This window comes from Rhinatrema bivittatum, chromosome 4 (assembly GCF_901001135.1).
Source record: "Rhinatrema bivittatum chromosome 4, aRhiBiv1.1, whole genome shotgun sequence".
NCBI classification, from domain to species: domain Eukaryota; kingdom Metazoa; phylum Chordata; class Amphibia; order Gymnophiona; family Rhinatrematidae; genus Rhinatrema; species Rhinatrema bivittatum.
Window position 1 is genome coordinate 122,438,751 of NC_042618.1, and position 18,812 is coordinate 122,457,562.

At 43.8% G+C, this 18,812-nt stretch overlaps 1 protein-coding gene across 1 annotated transcript in view; it reads left to right on the top strand.

The window, feature by feature from the left end:
* ACTN1 (actinin alpha 1) overlaps positions 1-18,812 on the top strand; it is a 246,119-nt gene that overhangs the window by 74,296 nt on the left and 153,011 nt on the right. Inside the window, 1 exon segment of the mRNA XM_029598807.1 lies at positions 10,939-11,053. Within this exon segment, the coding sequence (XP_029454667.1) occupies positions 10,939-11,053 (115 nt within the window).

Consider the following 18,812-nt stretch of genomic DNA (forward strand, 5'->3'; position numbering starts at 1 on the left):
AGTGGCAATGTACAGTAGGCAGAAAAGTCTGAAAAACTGAAAGCAACCAAGATAACAATGATACAAAATTCCTTCAGACTAAGGGAAAAAACCCCATTTACAAGCTTTGGCTGATTTGTGTGAATTTGGGGCACGTTACTTTTTAAATTTGTGTGTGTATATTTTGTTCATTTTTCTTCCTGTTCTTCAGGCTTCCAGCTCAGTCAGAACAGGCCTCTGAGTTGTGGCTTCATGACTCTTTATGTGTAAATTCCTGGGCACCCCCCTGCCCCAGCTATTTCAGTGACAGCTCTTGGCTGTGAGTCCTCAGATCACTGGGCAGGAGGTGAAGGCCTTCAGAACCTGTTGTATGTGCATCCCAAGTCTGCCGAGTAGGTGTCATTAAGGAAAGGCAACATTTTCAGCCCTGGCTGGCCTACGGAACGGAAGATCAAACCCAGATCCTTCTCATGGGCAGTACAGAGCACTGCCAATGAGCCACCAGGCTGGCCCATTGCTATACATTTTATTTTTCCAAGAGTGGAGCTGCTCCTGATGACACAGTAGTAATGCGGAGATGCTGCTGGGAGGGAGTCTCAGCAATCATAGGATAGTAGCAGCGGCTGGCCAAGTTCAGGAGTGTTCATACATCAGGTTCTGGAGGAGCTGAGCTCTGCAGCTTCTGCTCAAAAGATTCTTCATGCAAGGCCCAGGTGTGGGCGGGTGATGTGTGAAAACAGAGGAAAAACAAGGACTAAAAAGAATAATAGACCAAAGCCCATCTTGAAGGTATTCTGGGACTCTGTACTTACAAAATTTTTTTTTTTTGTCAAAGGAAGAAAGACAGCATGTTTGGTAGAAATAAAAATCCCATACTTTAAAAGCCAGGTTTAAAATTGCACAGGTGGGCTGAAGCCAGTTGGCAGGCAGTGAACATTTCACTTGCAATCCCTTGGTAAAAAAAAAAAAAACTGGACCCTGCTTATTGTTACACAAGTCTCACGTGAGCTGCAGTTACTGTATTTGATTCTCCTGCTGGCAGTTTTACAGCATTTAATTCTGCTCTGTTAAAATGTTTTGTCAGAGTAGAAGTTAATTTGAAATGATGACTTTATGAGCTATAGACAGAATGTAAAAGACTGCTAAATAGTTTGGGTTGTATGACCTCTATCTGAACAAAACTTAGACGTGTGGAAAAAAATGTATGTACAGGATTAAATCTCCAAGAGGAAAAGCCCCATATTTCCTGAACGGATATGCATAGTAGGTTGTGGTGTTTTTTTGGGTGGGGAAATTTATTGTAGGGTCCCTGTGCTTGCCTTCTAAATTTATAGTTCAATCCATACTCTAAATCTGAGATGATATCATCATCAGTGCCATGCACCCTGTTCACGTGTGCATTTATGATATGTACCAGTACCGGGTATATGAGGACCTGACGACCCCCCCCCCCCCCCCCCCCAAGAGGAATTTTAAGTTACCTCTGGGTTTTGGAGGCGTGCAAAATTCTCTCCAGGAATTGCCTCCAGGATGGAAAGATTTCAGGAGGTTCCCTGGAAATCACTGAGCCAATGAAAACTTGCAGAAGTTTTATCTCTAATACTGATTCGACATTCTAAACTCTTGTTGCTTCAAGAGGATGTTACCTGTAAGGGTGAGCCCCTTTCACCTGTGAAGGATGACAGCTGTATGGAACCTCTGCGATGTTTCCCATCTGAATTCAGAAGCCTCAATTTTAATGCAGCAGTGCTACTTGTCTGAGTCAAAGGACAGATCCATGAGTGGTGTGTAGACATCCAACATACCCTGTTCTAGGCCTGGAAAAAGATGGAAGGTGCTTTAATGCAGAACTGAGACTGGTGACAGTTCTGATTTTGTTTACTCTTTACTCATTTGTAAGAAGACTTTTGTATAGAAGGTTTACTGCCTATTGCTTCTGCTTGGAATACACAGAGACTATAGTTACTATGTGAAGTTTGTTGATCCTCTGCTTTAATTCTGAAAGGAAAGAAATGTCTTGGGAGCCTTGAGACCTGTGTGTGGATTGATTTTATTTTATTATTTTTACACAGAGTGAAATTGCAATGTTCATGTTCCTTAACAGCAGGCCTTGAAACATGGGTTTCCCCCCTGCCGCCCTCCCTCAGAGGCAAGAACCCTCTCTGACAGTGAGAGAAGAGGGGCTACAGTGCATTATGCTGCAGCCAAGTCTCTCCTTGATGTTTGATTATTTATGTTGCTCAAGACCCTTTTAGAATAGAAGCCAGTGTCTTGATCGTGGACCAGGGGAGCAAGTGACAGGCAGCAAAATCTGGAAAGTAACAGAGCTGTAACGCAATACCTAAATGACTGCTGGAACCAGACCCAGCAAGCAAAGGACTGTAGCTGGAAGCAAACTTTCCCCTGTCAGCTGCTGTTCTTTCTATGGTCCAAGTTCATAGAGCTGAGCTACAAGTTGAGCATCTTTGAGACACTGCCAGATCCTTCAAATGGGAAGGGCGAGGAGAAGGAAGGAAGGGAGAGGACGGAAGAAATAAGTTAGCTTTGTCACTAACACAACCTCTGCAGCAAGTGTACAAATATGGCATTCACATTGGCAGGAAACGTGTCCTTGATATTGTGCATCAAAGAGAAAATGCAATTGATTTGGGTGGGGGCAGGGCAGTATGTAGTGCAGTTGGAAAGGTCAAAGAACTACAAGGAGATAAAATTGTCAGATTGTGGTTTTTTTTTTTTTTTTATGGATGGCATTTCTGATTCTCACTCTGGCATTTAGATAGCATGACTGAGTGCTCCAGTTTATAAAAGTTTTATCTCTTTAATCTCTACCATTACAGTGTGTTTCTGCTTCATGTTCTCCAGCCTGTCATGGCTTTCGAAACATTTTTGCTAGAACATCATACCGGAAGAATCTCGAAACAATAGAGTTTCCTCTCCTCTGGTACATTGCTGGTGTCGTATCACCCCTAGATATGTTGAAACCCTGAAGCACTTTTACATTGCAGACAAAGATGTTTGCTTTTTGAAAGTACAGTTAATGCTTCTCTGTGACAGGAATTGCTACTATTATATATACAGGATGGCGTGGGGCCTGGCGAATGGAATTCTAGTTCTTTACAGTATTGTGGAGGCTGGCGCCTGCTTGGTCAAGGCATACATGAATGGTCTTTGATAATTTAGCTATGACTTTCAGTTTCAGAGACTTAATGTCCATTTTGGTGGACATATAATTGGACTCAACATTTCAAGGCATGGACATGCCAACACGCTATGGAGAGAGTCATGGGAGGAGAGGGGTGAATTAGAATGGGGCTCTGGGGTGAGAAAGGTATTGCTTTCATTCTTGATTGCCTCCTCGTATCAATGCATCATGGTATCGACTATTGAGATGGCCACATAAAAAAAAAAAAAACGGGAGTCAGTAAACAGAGTACTCCTGGAGGAATTCTGCACTGTGCAGAATTTGCACATAATTCTGCATTTTCTCCATAGAATTAGGCATAATTCAAGGAAGCAGAAGCAGCAAGGACAATGGAGCCCTGCGCAGGCTGGAAGAGATGAAGGAATAGTGTCAGTCGGACGTGAGAGAGGAGCAGTGGGAAGTTAGTCAGCATTGGCCCACTCAGACTGGAAGAAATAAGCCTGTAGTGTTGGCCTTGGTCTGCATGGCCCAAACAAAGAAGGAGCAGTGGGGATTCGTTGGAGACCGAACAAGCAAGGTAGACAGAGGGTGGGTGTCTTACTAAAGCGAGTGTGTCAAGGCAGAAGGCTAGGAGTCTCTCTGGGGTGGGAACAGGGAAGGGAGGAGCTTTTTCTGCCCCCCCCCCTTTAAGGTTCAAGCCTTGTGAGAGCAGACAAAGCTAGGAGCCTTGCTGGGGTAAGATGAGAGCACTGGGGAGAGGTTCAAACCTTGTAGGGGGCTTCCTGGGAGTGAGGGGGGAATGGGACAAGAGGAGGAGAGTTTGTCTGGTGAGGCAGAGGGAAAGGTATGGAAGAGGGGTCAACACTGGGGGGGAAAGGGGGACAGTAGTAAGTGAACTGGGGTATTAACTCAAGGGTGATGAGAGATCAAACATGGGTAAGAAGTTCAAGCTGAAAGAGGAAGAGAGCTGGGGAGGGTCATTGAGATTGAGGGAGGAGAGTGCAGTCTGGAAGGGCCAGACCTTATGTTAGGAAAATTCTGCACAAAAAAATTTAAAAATTCTGCATCTGAGTAATCTTTTATTCTGTATTGCATTATACACTAATTATTACTCAGACTGATTATATATTGTGTTATCTGAACAAACAAAGTTTGCATAATTTTAAAATTGGGTGCAGAATTTGTAATTTATTTTTTTTTTGGTGCATAGTTCCCCCAGGAGTAACAGATTTAATATTCAAGAGATATTGGAATCTAACATTCGTCTAGTTTTGTGGGAAAAGTCTCCTGGTTGTCATCCTCCTCCTCAGTATTAGTCAAAGCAAATGCAAGCTCATGTAAATGAAAGGAAAGCAAAAGGAGTGGTATGAAGGTAGATGTGCGAAACAAGTAGCTAGAGCATAAAGGAACTATTGCATATAATGGAGGAATCATCAGTAGATATGAAACTATGGATTATAGCCATCCCATATGTTCATGTGTATCTGTCTATTTCAATCTCTGTGCAAAAGGCAAAAAATGTGCAAAGCTATTGGTGTGCAAATATAATGCATTCTAGTGTAAAATCTCCCATCATGCTTAATTTCTTCTTTGTGTTTTTAGAAAATTCTTTTATAGGAACTGTCATATAATGCCTTATCGCTACTTCTAACACCTCCTCAGGGTTAAATCTATAGCTGCTCTGAGGGTCCTGCCAGGCACTGCCCAGGCCCACCTCTACATGTGCTCCTACACTGGCAACTTCCTACCTGCCAACTGGGTCCCGCTTGCCTCTGGGCATGTACACCACCCTCAAGGTTATCTTTAATTGCTTCCTAGGGACGCCACACAATCCAGGGTTCACACAGTTCCTAGAAATACACCTGCAGACCAAATACAAAAACATTGGGAGCGTTAATCAGTCCCGGATGGGCAGAGCGAACTGGGAACAGTGAACGGAAAAAGATTATATTTGCAACCAGCAATAGATAAAACAAAGATTAAATGATAAATTAGCTAAATATTTTTTTTTTTTTTTTTTTACTACCAATCAGAAAATTTGCTGTACACCAGAGTTGGAACAGGATCTCAGCAAAAATATCTGCTCTCTGTACTCCTAGCAGAGACCAGGGAATTCTAGCAACTTCAAGACTAAGTTCTCTGTCTGAAGGGCCAATCAGGGCACAAAGTACTTAACATTAACTCTCTGACCAATGACCTTCTGACTAGTCATAGTTTTCTGGCCAATGGCACTGCAGAATGTTAGTCTTACAGCTTCCTCAAGAATACTGGGATATGTATGCTGTCCAAGCCTTAGTCTGAGTTAAGTCAGCATCCCAAGCTTCTGTTTGAATTCAGTGTAGGAAACATCACCTGCAGGCCAACTCAAAGCAAATAAACTCTCTGAGAAACAGTCACAGGCAAAACAAGTCACAAAGCATGCAAAACACAGTTTTGCCACATGAACTTATGACAATTTCTTTAAAAAAAAACAACAAAAAAATTGCACAAATTGTAAACAGAAGTATACTTCCCAGGTTCTCGGTGAACTGGTAGGAGAAACTTCACAAGATTCTTCTAGATTAGTCAGATATCTGCAAAACATATGACTGTCTCCAAAGACAGCAATGAATACACAGATGATACAGACCTGACACAGTCCACATTTCAACGCTAATGCCTGCATTAGGGGAATATCTGATGTTTACTATGACTGTGCTGAGCACTGGGTTTGATTCTTGACTTAGGGCCTCTGCTCCCTGGTTTGCCCAGGGCAGAGGATAATGCAGAGACAGCATTCACAGCCCAGGGCAGAGGTGAGAGGGAGTAATAATTATTATGCAGTGGCAAACCCCTAATTGCTGGTTTGGAGCTCATGATTGTAGGGTTCCAAAAAGAGCCCTTGCACATGGCCCTCTGCCCAAGACTGTCACTGCAATGATTGAGAAGGAAACCTGTGGAATTATGTTGCAGCTAGTGGAAAATACATGCTGAAATGACAGCATGTACTCAGAATGTAATGTAGGAACCTCATCATCCTCTTCCTTACAAATCTAACTTGGAAAGCATTCTTGATACTATGCCTCTGCATGCTTTTTCCACTTTTTTTTTTTTTGTTTAATCTGACATTCAGAATGCAGCAGCTGAATGCCCTAAACCAGGGGGCGGGGCAACTCTGGTCCTTGCATGTCACAAACAGGTCTGGTGTTCAGGACATCCACCATGAAAATATGAGAGATTTGTATACCATGGAGGCAGTGCATCAAATATGTCCATATTCTACATGGATATCCTGAAAACGAGGCTTGCTTGTGGCTCTGGAGGACTGCAGCTGGCCATCCCTATCCTAAACCCTTCGTTCAGGTTTAGATTAACAGCATTGGCTACAGATGAGTGTTTTTTCACCTTCCTCTGGATTACATTAAAGAGAACTGTTGGAGGTGATGAACCTCTTGCCTTTCAACCAAATTAGTTCTGCAACATCCACTGTAGGCCACAAGTGTGTACTATATTTTGGGTTGCTGATTGAGCTTCTTTGTGGCTGTCTATCCTGATTTTGTTTTGCTGGGGTCCTTAGCTTCCTTTGGCTGAGAAGTTTGAGATGTCTGCATATTCCAACACAGATGCTTCATCAATTTATTTGGGGGGGTGGTTCTATGATTTTCTGTGTATAATGTACCCCAACCTGAACATTGGAGAGTGGAATATAAATATTTTCAATAAAAAGCTTGATCATTACCTGAATTTTTAGGTGCGGAGGTCTGCTTAACTTTCAGAAAACTTTTGAAAACCTTTTTATTCACTCGGGCTTTTGAGCAGCCAGGTTGAGGTCTTTCAGTCAGTTTTCAATCTGCAGGTAACTTTTTGTACCCAGTGGCATTCAGTGATTAAGGTGCTTTAATGCCTTGTTCCCTCAGTAGTGGCTCTTACTTTGTTTTGAGTTTTTGTCTGTTTTGTTTGTCTAGGTTTTTGTTTTTCATGAACCTTTTTATTGTAACCTGCATAGGTCTTCTGGCTACTGTGGGCTATAAATGCCAAAATCTCTGCTATCTGCATCTTCTATATGTTCATAAGGAGTTCTTTCTTGCAGGGATGGAGTATTTTGACATTTCCAGTTGCCCTATGGAACTGTTTTGTGAAAGACAGACAAAAAAAAGCATTTATTTAAAAAAAAAAAAAAAATTGTTTACAAAAAATTATATAAAAAATAAAATGGTGTGCACAGCAATAGGTGTAGCAGATGTTGAGAAAAGGACTGCTTGTAAAGCCCCAGCCAAAGGACTTGGATTCCTCCCACCTCCCTGAAATTTTGTGGGTTTACACTGGTAAATGTTGCCTTGTCGCTGGGTGCTCAGCTGTTTCCTTGGGCTGAACAGCAAGTGGGATAAGTCTGAGCTATTGGTGGAGTAGCGCAGTTGATGAACAGACCCTGCTGCTTGTACTGCCTTTTGCTCATGTTCGCCCATGGGCTGATTTGCTTTCATCTACATGGAAACTTGCTAAATTCTTCTTGGAATTCAGAAGGGGCGGAAACCAGGTTGCAGACCAGGCTCATTTCAGATTTCGTGGGAAAACAATTCCTTTTCAAGCTTCCCTTTATTTATTTATTTTTTTTGTCTTGAGCTATCTAAGCTAAACACTCCAACCGCAATCACCTGCACTAAAAATTCCAGGGCATTGTCTCCTATTCTGAGCTTAGTTACTCCGGTCCACGCAAACTCTGTGGCCTGTTGATGTGCACGCTCTGCACAGGTACTTTCTTCAGGCAGGAAGCGAGGCTAGTTGACTGTTCTCAGTAGTGTTTTCCTCTTATAAAGCCTTTCTCTTTTGGTCAGGAAGTGTGGTGAGACGTGGCGGCTGTCAGCTACAGTTGGCTAAAGACTGGTGTGCTGTTTTTATTCTTTTGTCTAAAGGACAGATTGCGAAGAACATAGACAGTGAAAATTGTGAGGCCATGTAAAATGTTTAGAGCCTAGAATCGGTGGTTGACTATCGTGACCTAAACTGCTCAAGATACATTTTTTGCCCTGGATTTATACAATTCTTGTAACCAAAAGCACATTTATTTATTTATTTAGGATTTTTATATACCGACATTCTCAATACAAATATCAAATCAGGTCGGTTTCCATAGAACAAAACTGTCGTGGTTAAGGCGTTACATTAAACAGAGTTTCTGAACATAAGAACATAAATATTAAATAGAAAACAATAACTCGTCAAAATAACGTGAATAAATGTAGGGAATAGCTAAAAAAAAGAGGGTAGGCTAAATAGGGATATACAGTTAACAGAGAACAGTGTTGATGGGCAAAAAACATGAGTAATGCATGAGCTAGAGAACTAATGCATCAACAGAGGAGTCTTTTCAAAACAAGTGGGCTGTCCAGATCAGGCGTAATTGGGCCTTGAGGGGGTATGGGCGGTTGTGGAACTTATAGTGGACTATTTTGCTCTTTACAAATGAGCACAAGTCAGGTACCATATGAAGAGTAAGACTAGATCAAAGCTGAAATTCCAACCCCAGTGACAAAAGGAGATGATTTATCTATAGTCACTCGGGGGCCAATGCAATAAAGTGCACTTAGCCTAGCGCATGGGTTTACAGGCGGTTGGGTGCACATTTTGTATGTGCTAGACTAGCGCCCAATAAAATAAGGAGATTAGCGTGTCCAAACAAATGCATACCCAATGGTGCCCGTCACATGTAAATTGTATGTAGATAAGGATATTGGATATTACCCCCGATGCATTAAAGCGCTGGGCACCCAACGCACACTGTTTAACATGGTAAATCTAACTCCAGCCTCAAAGGTGGAGTAAAGTCAACATGTCAAGAGCTCAATGAAAAAATATAAAAAAAAAAAAATAGGTTCTCTCTGCAATAAGTGTGTTCCTTCTTAGTTTTGTTGAGACACTTTTTCATTTGCTGCTTTTGGTGGAGAAAAACAATTGTATAGTTTGACATGATTAAAAGCAACCCACTTTTCTTATGGCTACACAAATCAGATGTCCATAGCAAGGGACGCCTAATATTTTGCTGAGGTTTCTGAAGTGAATTATAACAAACAAAAGAAGTGGGATGAAAATGGGACACCCTTATTGAGTGCCAGCTGCAATTGGGCACCCAATGCAATAAACTGAGCATTACGGATGCACAATTTTCCTTTAGCACACCCTTTTTAACGCTGCTTCTCATTTAAATATGGCATTGGGCACCCAAGGTATGCGGCTTTGCTCACATTTTAAGACTATAAGCGCTCAATACTAGTACGCATTTTACTGCATTGGCTCCTCAGTTTATGGCGCAGGGGAGTTGGAAATCCATATCCCAGAACCTTCTCTCAATCATGGTCCAGTATTCTACACAGTAGGCCAAGCTTCCTCTTTTACGCTTGTCTTCTTTTGGCCTTGAGTGTAGGTCTTCCTTTTGACATTTGTACAGTACAGCTGGTGCAGTCGGGACAGAAAAGGGCTAAAACATCTCTATGCTGCAAAACTGAAATTTGCAGTGGCTAAGAGACTGAAAGTAGCACAGGGAGAAAAAAAATTGCCAGGTTGCTTTCCAGCCACTCAGGGGCTGACTTGATGTTTCTGGTATCCTGGCTTAAGTAATGGCTTAAAATTAGGGGCATGCTTACATGCGGTAGGTTTAATTTAAATCATACGTGTGCAATTGTGTGCATGATTTAAAATTCTAGAGTATGGGCGCCCTCATGCTTGTTTTAAATGAACTGTCTTTAAGTGCAGTTATGCATTTAAAACCTATTGACAATTCAGTGGCATATATTGTAGCAATTTTCAAAAGCCCACTTACATGCATAAAGTGTATTTACACACGCAAATCCCAGTTTTAAGCATGTAAATCCTTTTGAAAATTTCCCTCTAAATGTATAACTTTAAAAGCAAACATTAACTTGGCCCTCTATTCTTGGCCTTTCGATAGGGGTCTATATGTCCTAAATTGACAACTCTACCTGTTTAAAGACAAAACTAGAGGCTCCCTAAAAAAGGCATTATTTTACATGGCACTGTACCTATGGAATAACTTGCCTTTTAATCTACATTTGTTTTTAGCCTATGTGAGTTTAAGAAAGCAGTAGAAAAGTTTATGCTTTTCATTACTATTCTAGTTTGCAACTCGAATACAGTGTCGCCATGTTTGCGCCCTCTTTTAAGAATCTTTTAAGTAGCATTTAACTTGTTTTATATACACTACTATGCATGCTTAAATTGTATTGGTTGGTTATTAGCCCTAGCTTGATTAATTGTTAGACTTTGATTTATTGTTTGATGTTTACATTGTATGTTGCCTTGGGCTTAAAAGGTAAATGTGGTTTTATAAATTTAAATTGCTCTGCTGCATTTATATGGCATGACAGCAAAATATTTCCCTGCTTACCTACTGTAGCTAAAAATACTTAACTTCTAGATCACACCTTCTCCCATGGTATTAACTCATTAAACAGTGAATCAGGAGAAGATTTGGAACAGAAATTCAAGATTTGCCTCTGAGTTACCTTGAGCAATTCATCTGATTGTTTCATGCCTCATTACCCAAATGCATTAGGATACTTGTATTCCTTCCTCTGTGAAAATCTGCATGCTCTCTGGAAAACAGAAATATGACAGTTCTCGCACCCCAGAGATTGCGGCACGTATGAAGTACTAAATAAAATTCTGAAGAGCATGTATATATCAAATTAAAATCTTACTTGTTACCCTGTTGTACTGTCCATTCTTGAATCCATGTGGAAGATCCCCCTCTGACCATGTAATGACCTGTTCCGGGAATCTGGAGAGCTAACCACGACCACCTCTTTGCTTTTCTGTTGCAGACGTTCACAGCATGGTGCAATTCTCACCTTCGGAAAGCTGGCACGCAGATTGAGAACATAGAAGAGGATTTCAGGGATGGTCTTAAACTGATGTTATTACTGGAAGTCATCTCAGGTGAAATGCTCTTGTTCACCAATATTCTCATTTCTCAGCTCCTCTGCTGTATTCTGGACATGATTTCCTGCCCTTTCACCCCATGCAAATGCTGGTGAAATACTTTTAGTTTTGCAGAGGGGAGGAAGAGGCTGGAGGAGATAACTTTGTATTCTACATAAACTTGCAAGGCACACCTGCTGTTTTAGATAAAAGGTGGTGAAGTTGTTTTAATACACACTGATTTTCCATCAAGAAAAGGAGGATCCCTAGATAAGAAGTAATGAGAAAGATAGAGATGAACTGGGGTCTACAGCATTCTAAACTGAACGGGCCTTACGGTTTTTGTTTATTTTTCTCATGCTTCTCCAGCAAAAGAGTTCAAAGCATGTTAAAACAGGTTCTCATTTTACAGTAGGTACTGAGTCCAAGAACACAATAAGAGTATAATAAAATGTTTCCTTTCTGCCTACTAGATCAGTCCAGTACTATTGGGATTTCCCTGTACTTAAGCTGCCGGAGACAGAGGTCACATCCTCTTCATGACTTCACTCTTAGTAGTCTCTCTCCTGCAACTGTGGACAGACTTGTGAAAGCTCCCAGAGTTCGAGTGCAGCCTAGGGCCTGGTAGAGCCAGATTAGCCCCTGGGTCAACAAACTCTCGGGGCTGATTTCCCTTGTGCAACTTCCTCTCAGGTGGGAACCCCCCTCTTGGTTGCAGGCACCTAATGGTGCTTCCCTGTTCCCGAGGCGAATGTGGATCTTCCTAGGTGGGTCTCTGCTAACAAAAGTGTAGGGAACCCCTGGAGAACCTGGAGTAACCTTAATTAAAAAAAAAAAATAGAGAAGAAGATTTAATTCTTAATACATTGAGGTCTCTTGGTCCCCCTCACTCACTTCTCACTCCCTTAAGATCTCTGGAGCTTTGGTGGTAGTTGGTAAAGTTTAGAAAAAAAAAGATTAAAATGATGAACTAAGTGAGAGAGGAGAGTAGTGCAGCTGACAGGAGTTAGTGCACACACCGTGACCGTGGCAAGTAGCGCTGTCGCAAACAGCTCCCCATAGTGTTTTCCCTCAGAGGTGGTGGGTGAGTAGCTGGTGAGCCCTCAGAGGGAGAGCCCCATGGACAGTGGCCTACCATGCACAGATGGGGAAGTGCTAGACCCCATAGGATCCTGGCAGAGCAGCATGCTAACAATAAATAAATAAATAAATAAATAAGGGAAAGTTAAGTAAAAGCATAAGTCAAGGAGCAGCTAGGATGCTGTGAGGATGTAGATGCTGCTCCTGAGGGGCAAAGAAGGTGCCCAGCATGGCTGGCTCCTTCCTTCTGCAGATGTTGGTGTTAGCTTCGTGGACCCTTGGGCCGATCGGAACCGAAGGATGGAATGCTGTGAGGGTTCGCAGCAGTGGCCCCGACCGGGAGGCGGCAGAGGCGGACTCGAGGACGGCTGGTGGAGGAAAACCACGGAAGGCCCTATGCGACCAAGGACCCAAAGGGAGATGAAGAGAAGGTGGGACTGGCCTGGTGGTAGAAGGTCTTCGCCCTGGAAGCCGGTACTCCCCCGAGAGGAGCTCATAAGAGTCCGGCCGCTGGGACTTAGGAGATTCACCCTGGAAGCCGGTGTCCCCCCAGGAGGAGCCCGTAGGGACCCGGCCACTGGGACTTAGGTGTATCCTCGGAGACGGAGTCCTGACGTCCAAGGTCGAGAGCCGGAGGGTCGTTGCTTACCAGGCCAAGTCGTACACCATAAAATCACCGCTTGCCGAACCGGGGTCAGGAACCAGAGAAACACCGAAGCCAATCCAAGTCAAGAGCCAGAGAATCACTGAAAGCCAATCCGCGTCAGGAACCAGAGAAACCAGAAGAAAAGCAGGAACACCGCAACTAGAAGCAGGAGAACCCTGGGAACCTCGTTGCAAGGCGGTGGGTCTTGTAACTGCAGGGCTTAAGTAGCCCTGCAGCGTCTGACGTCAGCCGGAGGAGGAACCAGACTTTCCCGCGCTGGCCCCTTTAAATTTGGAGCTGAAACGCGCGCGCACGTCTAGGGGGCGGAGCCAGCCGCAGAGGGACGCCGGCTGCTCCGACGGAGCGAAAACGCGGCGGCAGAGGAGCCTGCAGGCCCGGGCGAGGTAGGCAGACGTCGGGCTTGCAGCGGCAGAGGTCCCCGGAGGCCCGGGGAAGGCGGGCTGGAGCCGGGACCGCGACGGGGTAGGTGGCGATCCCGGGGCCGACCCGGGATCGCAACAGTTGGTGGTCCAAACCCAACAGGAGTCCCTCCCTTCTCTGGGTTGGGGAGGGGCCACAGGATTGGGCCGGGTCAGTGGTGGATATGGCTTCTCCTGCCTTGAGGGGAAAAGGGTTATTCCCTGGGCAAACAGACCCAGTGGCCTCTCTTGTAGAAAGAGGAACCAGGGAGGTCTCAAGTAGCAAGATCTGGCCCAGAGTGGGGCCCTGAACTAGACACCATCAGGGATCCAGCAGGAACCCATCCTATAGGCTGCTCACCAGACTTTGTCCTGATAATTAATACACCAGGCTTCCTGTGCGATGTAGAAGCAAGGCCAGGGGTCGGTTCAGGATCCCTGGATCTGAGTTCAGGGTTTGAATCCAATTCCCTGTTACCCCTTGTGGTTGAAGCAGAGAGCAATGTTGCATCAAAAGTATCAGGCTTATTGGTTAAGGGTAGAAACCGCTGCATCAGCAAGTTACCCCCGTGCTTATTTGTTTCCCCAGACCATAGAAGTAAGGGCCTTCATTGGTTGCTGTCAGAATCCAATTCCCCTTTTCCTCTACTGTTGAAGCAGAGAGCGATGGAGTTGCATCAACAGTATGAATGCTTATTGGTTAAGGGTAGTAACTGCCACACCAGTAAGTTACCCTCATGCATTCATTTCTTTCACTCTTTTCGTCTTCACCACCTCCTCTGGAAGGGCATTCCAGGCATCTGCCACCATCTCTATGAAGAAATAATTCCTGATGTGGGTTCTGAGTTGTCCTTCCTGGAGTTTCATTTTGTGGAACCCCCCCCCCTAGTTCTGCTGATTTCTTTCCATCAGAAAAGGATTGTCAATTGTGCATCATTAACTTTTCAGGTATCTGAAAGTCTGTGTCGTATCTCCCCTGCACATCCTCTCTTCCAAGATATACATATTCAGATCCTTCAATCTCTCCTCATAGGTCTTCTCATACAGACCCCACATGATTTTGGTTGCTCTTCTCTGGATTACCTCTATCCTGTCTTTGTCTCTTTTGAGATACGGACTCCAGAACTGAACACAGTACTCCAAGTGAGGCCTCACCAAGGACCTGTAAAAAGGCATTATCACCTTTTTCTTATTGATTATTAGGGATGTGAATCGTTTTTTGACTATTTAAAATATCGTCCGATATATTTTAAATCGTCAAAAAATCGTTAGGGCCACGATACAATACCAATTCCCCCGATTATCGTTAAAAAAATCGTAAATCGGGGGAAGGGGGAGGGCAGGAAAACCGGCACACTAAAACCCCCTAAAACCCACCCCCGACCCTTTAAATTAAAATCCCCCACCCTCCCGAACCCCCCCCCCAAATGCTTTAAATTACCTGGGGATCCGGCGGTGGTCCAGAACGGCGGCGGTCCGGAACGGCCCCCTCAATAGAATCGTGTTGTCTTCAGCCGGCGCCATTTTTCAAAATGGCCGCCGCAAAATGGCGGCGGCCATAGACAAAAACGATTCGACGGAGGAGGTCGTTCCGGACCCCCGCTGGACTTTTGGCAAGTCTTGTGGGGGTCAGGAGGCCCCCCCAAGCTGGCCAAAAGTTTCCTGGGAGTCCAGCGGGGTTCCGGGAGCGATTTCTTGCCGTGAATCGTTTTCGTACGGAAAATGGCGCCGGCAGGAGATCGACTGCAGGAGGTCATTCAGCGGGGGTTCCGGACCGCCGCTGAATGACCTCCTGCAGTCTATCTCCTGCCGGCGCCATTTTCCGTACGAAAACGATTCACGGCAAGAAATCGCTCCCGGAACCCCGCTGGACTCCCAGGAAACTTTTGGCCAGCTTGGGGGGGCCTCCTGACCCCCACAAGACTTGCCAAAAGTCCAGCGGGGGTCCGGAACGACCTCCTCCGTCGAATCATTTTTGTCTATGGCCGCCGCCATTTTGCGGCGGCCATTTTGAAAAATGGCGCCGGCTGAAGACAACACGATTCTATTGAGGGGGCCGTTCCGGACCGCCGCCGTTCTGGACCACCGCCGGATCCCCAGGTAATTTAAAGCATTTGGGGGGGGGGGTTCGGGAGGGTGGGGGATTTAATTTAAAGGGTCGGGGGTGGGTTTTAGGGGGTTTTAGTGTGCCGGCTCACGATTTTAACGATTTTTCACGATAGTTTACACACCCAAACGGCAACAATACGATTCCCTCCCCCTCCCAGCCGAAATCGATCGTTAAGACGATCGAGGACACGATTCACATCTCTATTGATTATTCCTCTCTCTATTCAGCCAGCATTCTTCTGGCTTTAGCTAATGCCTTGTCACATTGCTTTGCCATCTTTAGACAGTATTACCCCAAGATTCCTCTTAGTCCATGCACATCAGTCTTTCATCTCCCATCACATACAACTCTTTTGAATTACTGCACCCCAGATGCGTGACTTTGCACTTATTGAATTCCAGCTGCCAATTCTTCGACCACTCTTCATGCTTTGTCATTTTTCATTCTCTCTACTTCTTCAGGCATGTCCATTCTATTGCAGATCTTAGTATCATCCGTAAATAGGCAAATTTTACCTTCTATCCCTTCCACAATGTTGCTCACAAAGATATTGAACCGAACTGGTCCCAATACTGAAATGTGGCAATCTACTTAACATCGTTTTCTCTTCGGAGTATGTTCCATTTACCATTACACTGACTCCTTTCAGTCAACCTGTTTGTAATCCACACCACCACCTTAGCACTCACTTCCAAGCTTCTCATTTTATTCACAAGCCTTCTATGCGGGACAGTATTAACAGCTTTGCTGAAACCCAAGAAGATCACATTGAGTGCTCTTCCTCGATCCAATTCTCTAGTCGCTCAATCAAAAAAAATCAATCAGATTGGACTGACAGGAGCTTCCCCTGGTGAATCCATGCTGCCTTGGGTCCAACAACCCACTGGATTGTAGATGTTTCACTATTCTTTCCTTCAGCACTCTTGTGAAGCAGGGCTACTACCGCACTTCTCAAATCCTGTGGTACCACTCCCATTTCCAGGGATCTATTGAACAGGTCCTTCAGCAGACCTGCCACCAGATCTCCGAGCTCCCTCAGTATCATGGGGTGTATCTCATCTAGCCCCATAGCTTTGCCTATTTTCAGTTTACCTAGTTCCTCCCATACATTCTCTTCTGTAAACAGAGTTTCATCTACTCCATTCCCATCTACAGTCTTGTTAACCAGCAACGGTCCTTCTCCAGGGTCTTCTTTAGTGCATACCAAACTGAAGTATTTGTTTAATATTTCTGCCATTTCTTTGTTTCTCTCTACATATTGCTCCTTCTCACCTTTCAATTTCACTATACCACTCTGACCTGCCTTCTTTCACAGCTATTTCTGAAAAATGTTTTATCTCATTTTCTCTTTGGCCATCCTGTCTTCTGCCTTACTTATTTCTTTCTTCGTCTCCCTCAGTTTTAACATTTTTCCCTGTGTTTCTTTTTTGAGATCCTTTATACTTCTTGAACGCTATTCTTTTTGCCTTTATTTTTTCAGCCACCTCCTTAAAGAACCAGATAGGTTTCTTTTTCCTCTTACTCTTGTTTACCTTTCTAACATATAGATTTGTTGCCTTTGTAATAGCTCCTTTTAACTTGGCCCTCTGTTGTTCTACCTCACCCATTTTCTCCCAGTCTTTCAATTCTTCCTCCAGGTACAACCTCATTTTGACACAGTCTGTATTTTTGAAATTCATAACTCAGGTCTTCATGTTACTTCTCTGTATCCTGTTTGCAAAACTGAACAACACTGTCTGATCATTGGTATTCAGGTGAGCCCCTACCTGAATATTAGAGACATTATCACCATTAGTGAGCACCGGATTGAGTATCACATCCTCCTTTGTGGGTTCCATTTCCATTTGTTTGAGAAGAGCCCCTTGAAGAGCATCCACTATCTCTCTACTTATTTTTATTTATTTAACAGCTTTTATATACCGGCATTAGTAAGAAACATCATGCCGGTTCACATTTTAACAAAAAGGTGTGGAAAATACATTATAACGAGATTAAGGGAAAACAGGATAACAATAACAAAGAAGGCAATGAAAGGATAGATCTCAAACTGAGTTAATCACAAATACAACTGTTGATTAGATGACAAGTTCCATAAGCCAACATTCTAGAGATTACATTGTCTTGTAGAGGAGAATGAGGGGGGGTAAGGGCAAGGATTCAGGAAAAGAGCAGAGCGTGAAGGAGAACTTCAGAGAAAGTTAAAAGAAACCTACGATGTAAGAGAGAAGGAGAACCTCTGAGAGATTAAAAGGAAAACAAGACAGCAAGGGGAGGATGAAAGTAGACTAATCATACTAATCTGGGTTGGCCTGATGAAACAGCCAAGTTTTTAATTTCTTTTTGAATTTATTTGGGCAAGATTCTAAGCGAAGCATCATGGGCATGGAATTCCAGCATGTAGGGCCTGCGATGGACATTCCCTAGTGGAGGAGAGGTGCGCTATTTTTAGAGAAGGAACATGCAGAGTTCCTTTGTGAATTGTTCTCATGGGTCCGTTCTGTTGGACAGCACTGAAAGTATGTCCAGCCAGAGGGAATTGTGATAGTTTATGGATTTGTGTATAGTAGTAAGTGTTTTATAGGTTATTCTGGAGGGGATGAGGAGCCAGGTCTTTCAGGATAGGGGTGATGTGGTCTGATTTACGGGTGTTAGTAATGACTCTGGCAGTTGCATTTTGCAACATTTGGAGCGGTTTAATCTTCGCGTATGGGAGTCCTAGGAGGAGAGAATTACAATAGTCCAGTTTTGATAAAAGGGAGGTTTGAATCACAGTTCGAAGGTCTTGAGTGTGTAGAAGGGGTTTAAGTTTTTGTTAAAACATTAAGTTTGTAGAATCCATCTTTGAGAAGAGAACTCACGTATTTTTTCCTGTTTAGTTGTTTATCCAGGAGGACTCTTCTCATAGATTCCGCAGAAGGGATTCTCCAATCCATATCCGGCAGATTAAAATCTCCAACAAGCAACACTTCACCCTTCTTTCCCATCTTTGGGATGTCTTCAATGGGTTCCCTGTTCAGTTCTTCTGTTTGAGTTGGTGGCCTGTAGATCACACCAGTAAGAATGAAAGCACCATATTCCTTTTTTTAGGACTGTTCACAATGCTTCTTCTCTGCCTCACATCCCTTGCAATTCAGTTGCTTGAATATTGTTTTTAACATAAAGAGCTACTCCTCCCTCTTTGTCCTCTATCCTTTCTTATCAAGTTATAGCCCGGGATGGCTGTATCCTAATTGTGAGAATCAGTGAACCAGGTTTCTGTAACAGCAACAATGTCAAAGTCGGCCTCCACCATTAGGGCCTGCAGGTCTGGAATTTTGTTGCTTAGACTTCGAGCATTTGTAGTCACAGATTTCCAGCTGCTCTTTGTATTTACCTTTTCCCATTTTACAGGGAATTAGGAAGCCAGCAAGGACCTTACCCTTACATGAGGCCATAAGACAGATGGTACTGATGAAGTGGGATTCCCCACAGATGGGTCTCAGAGGTGGCAGGATGATGGGGAAATTGTACCCTCTCCCTGAA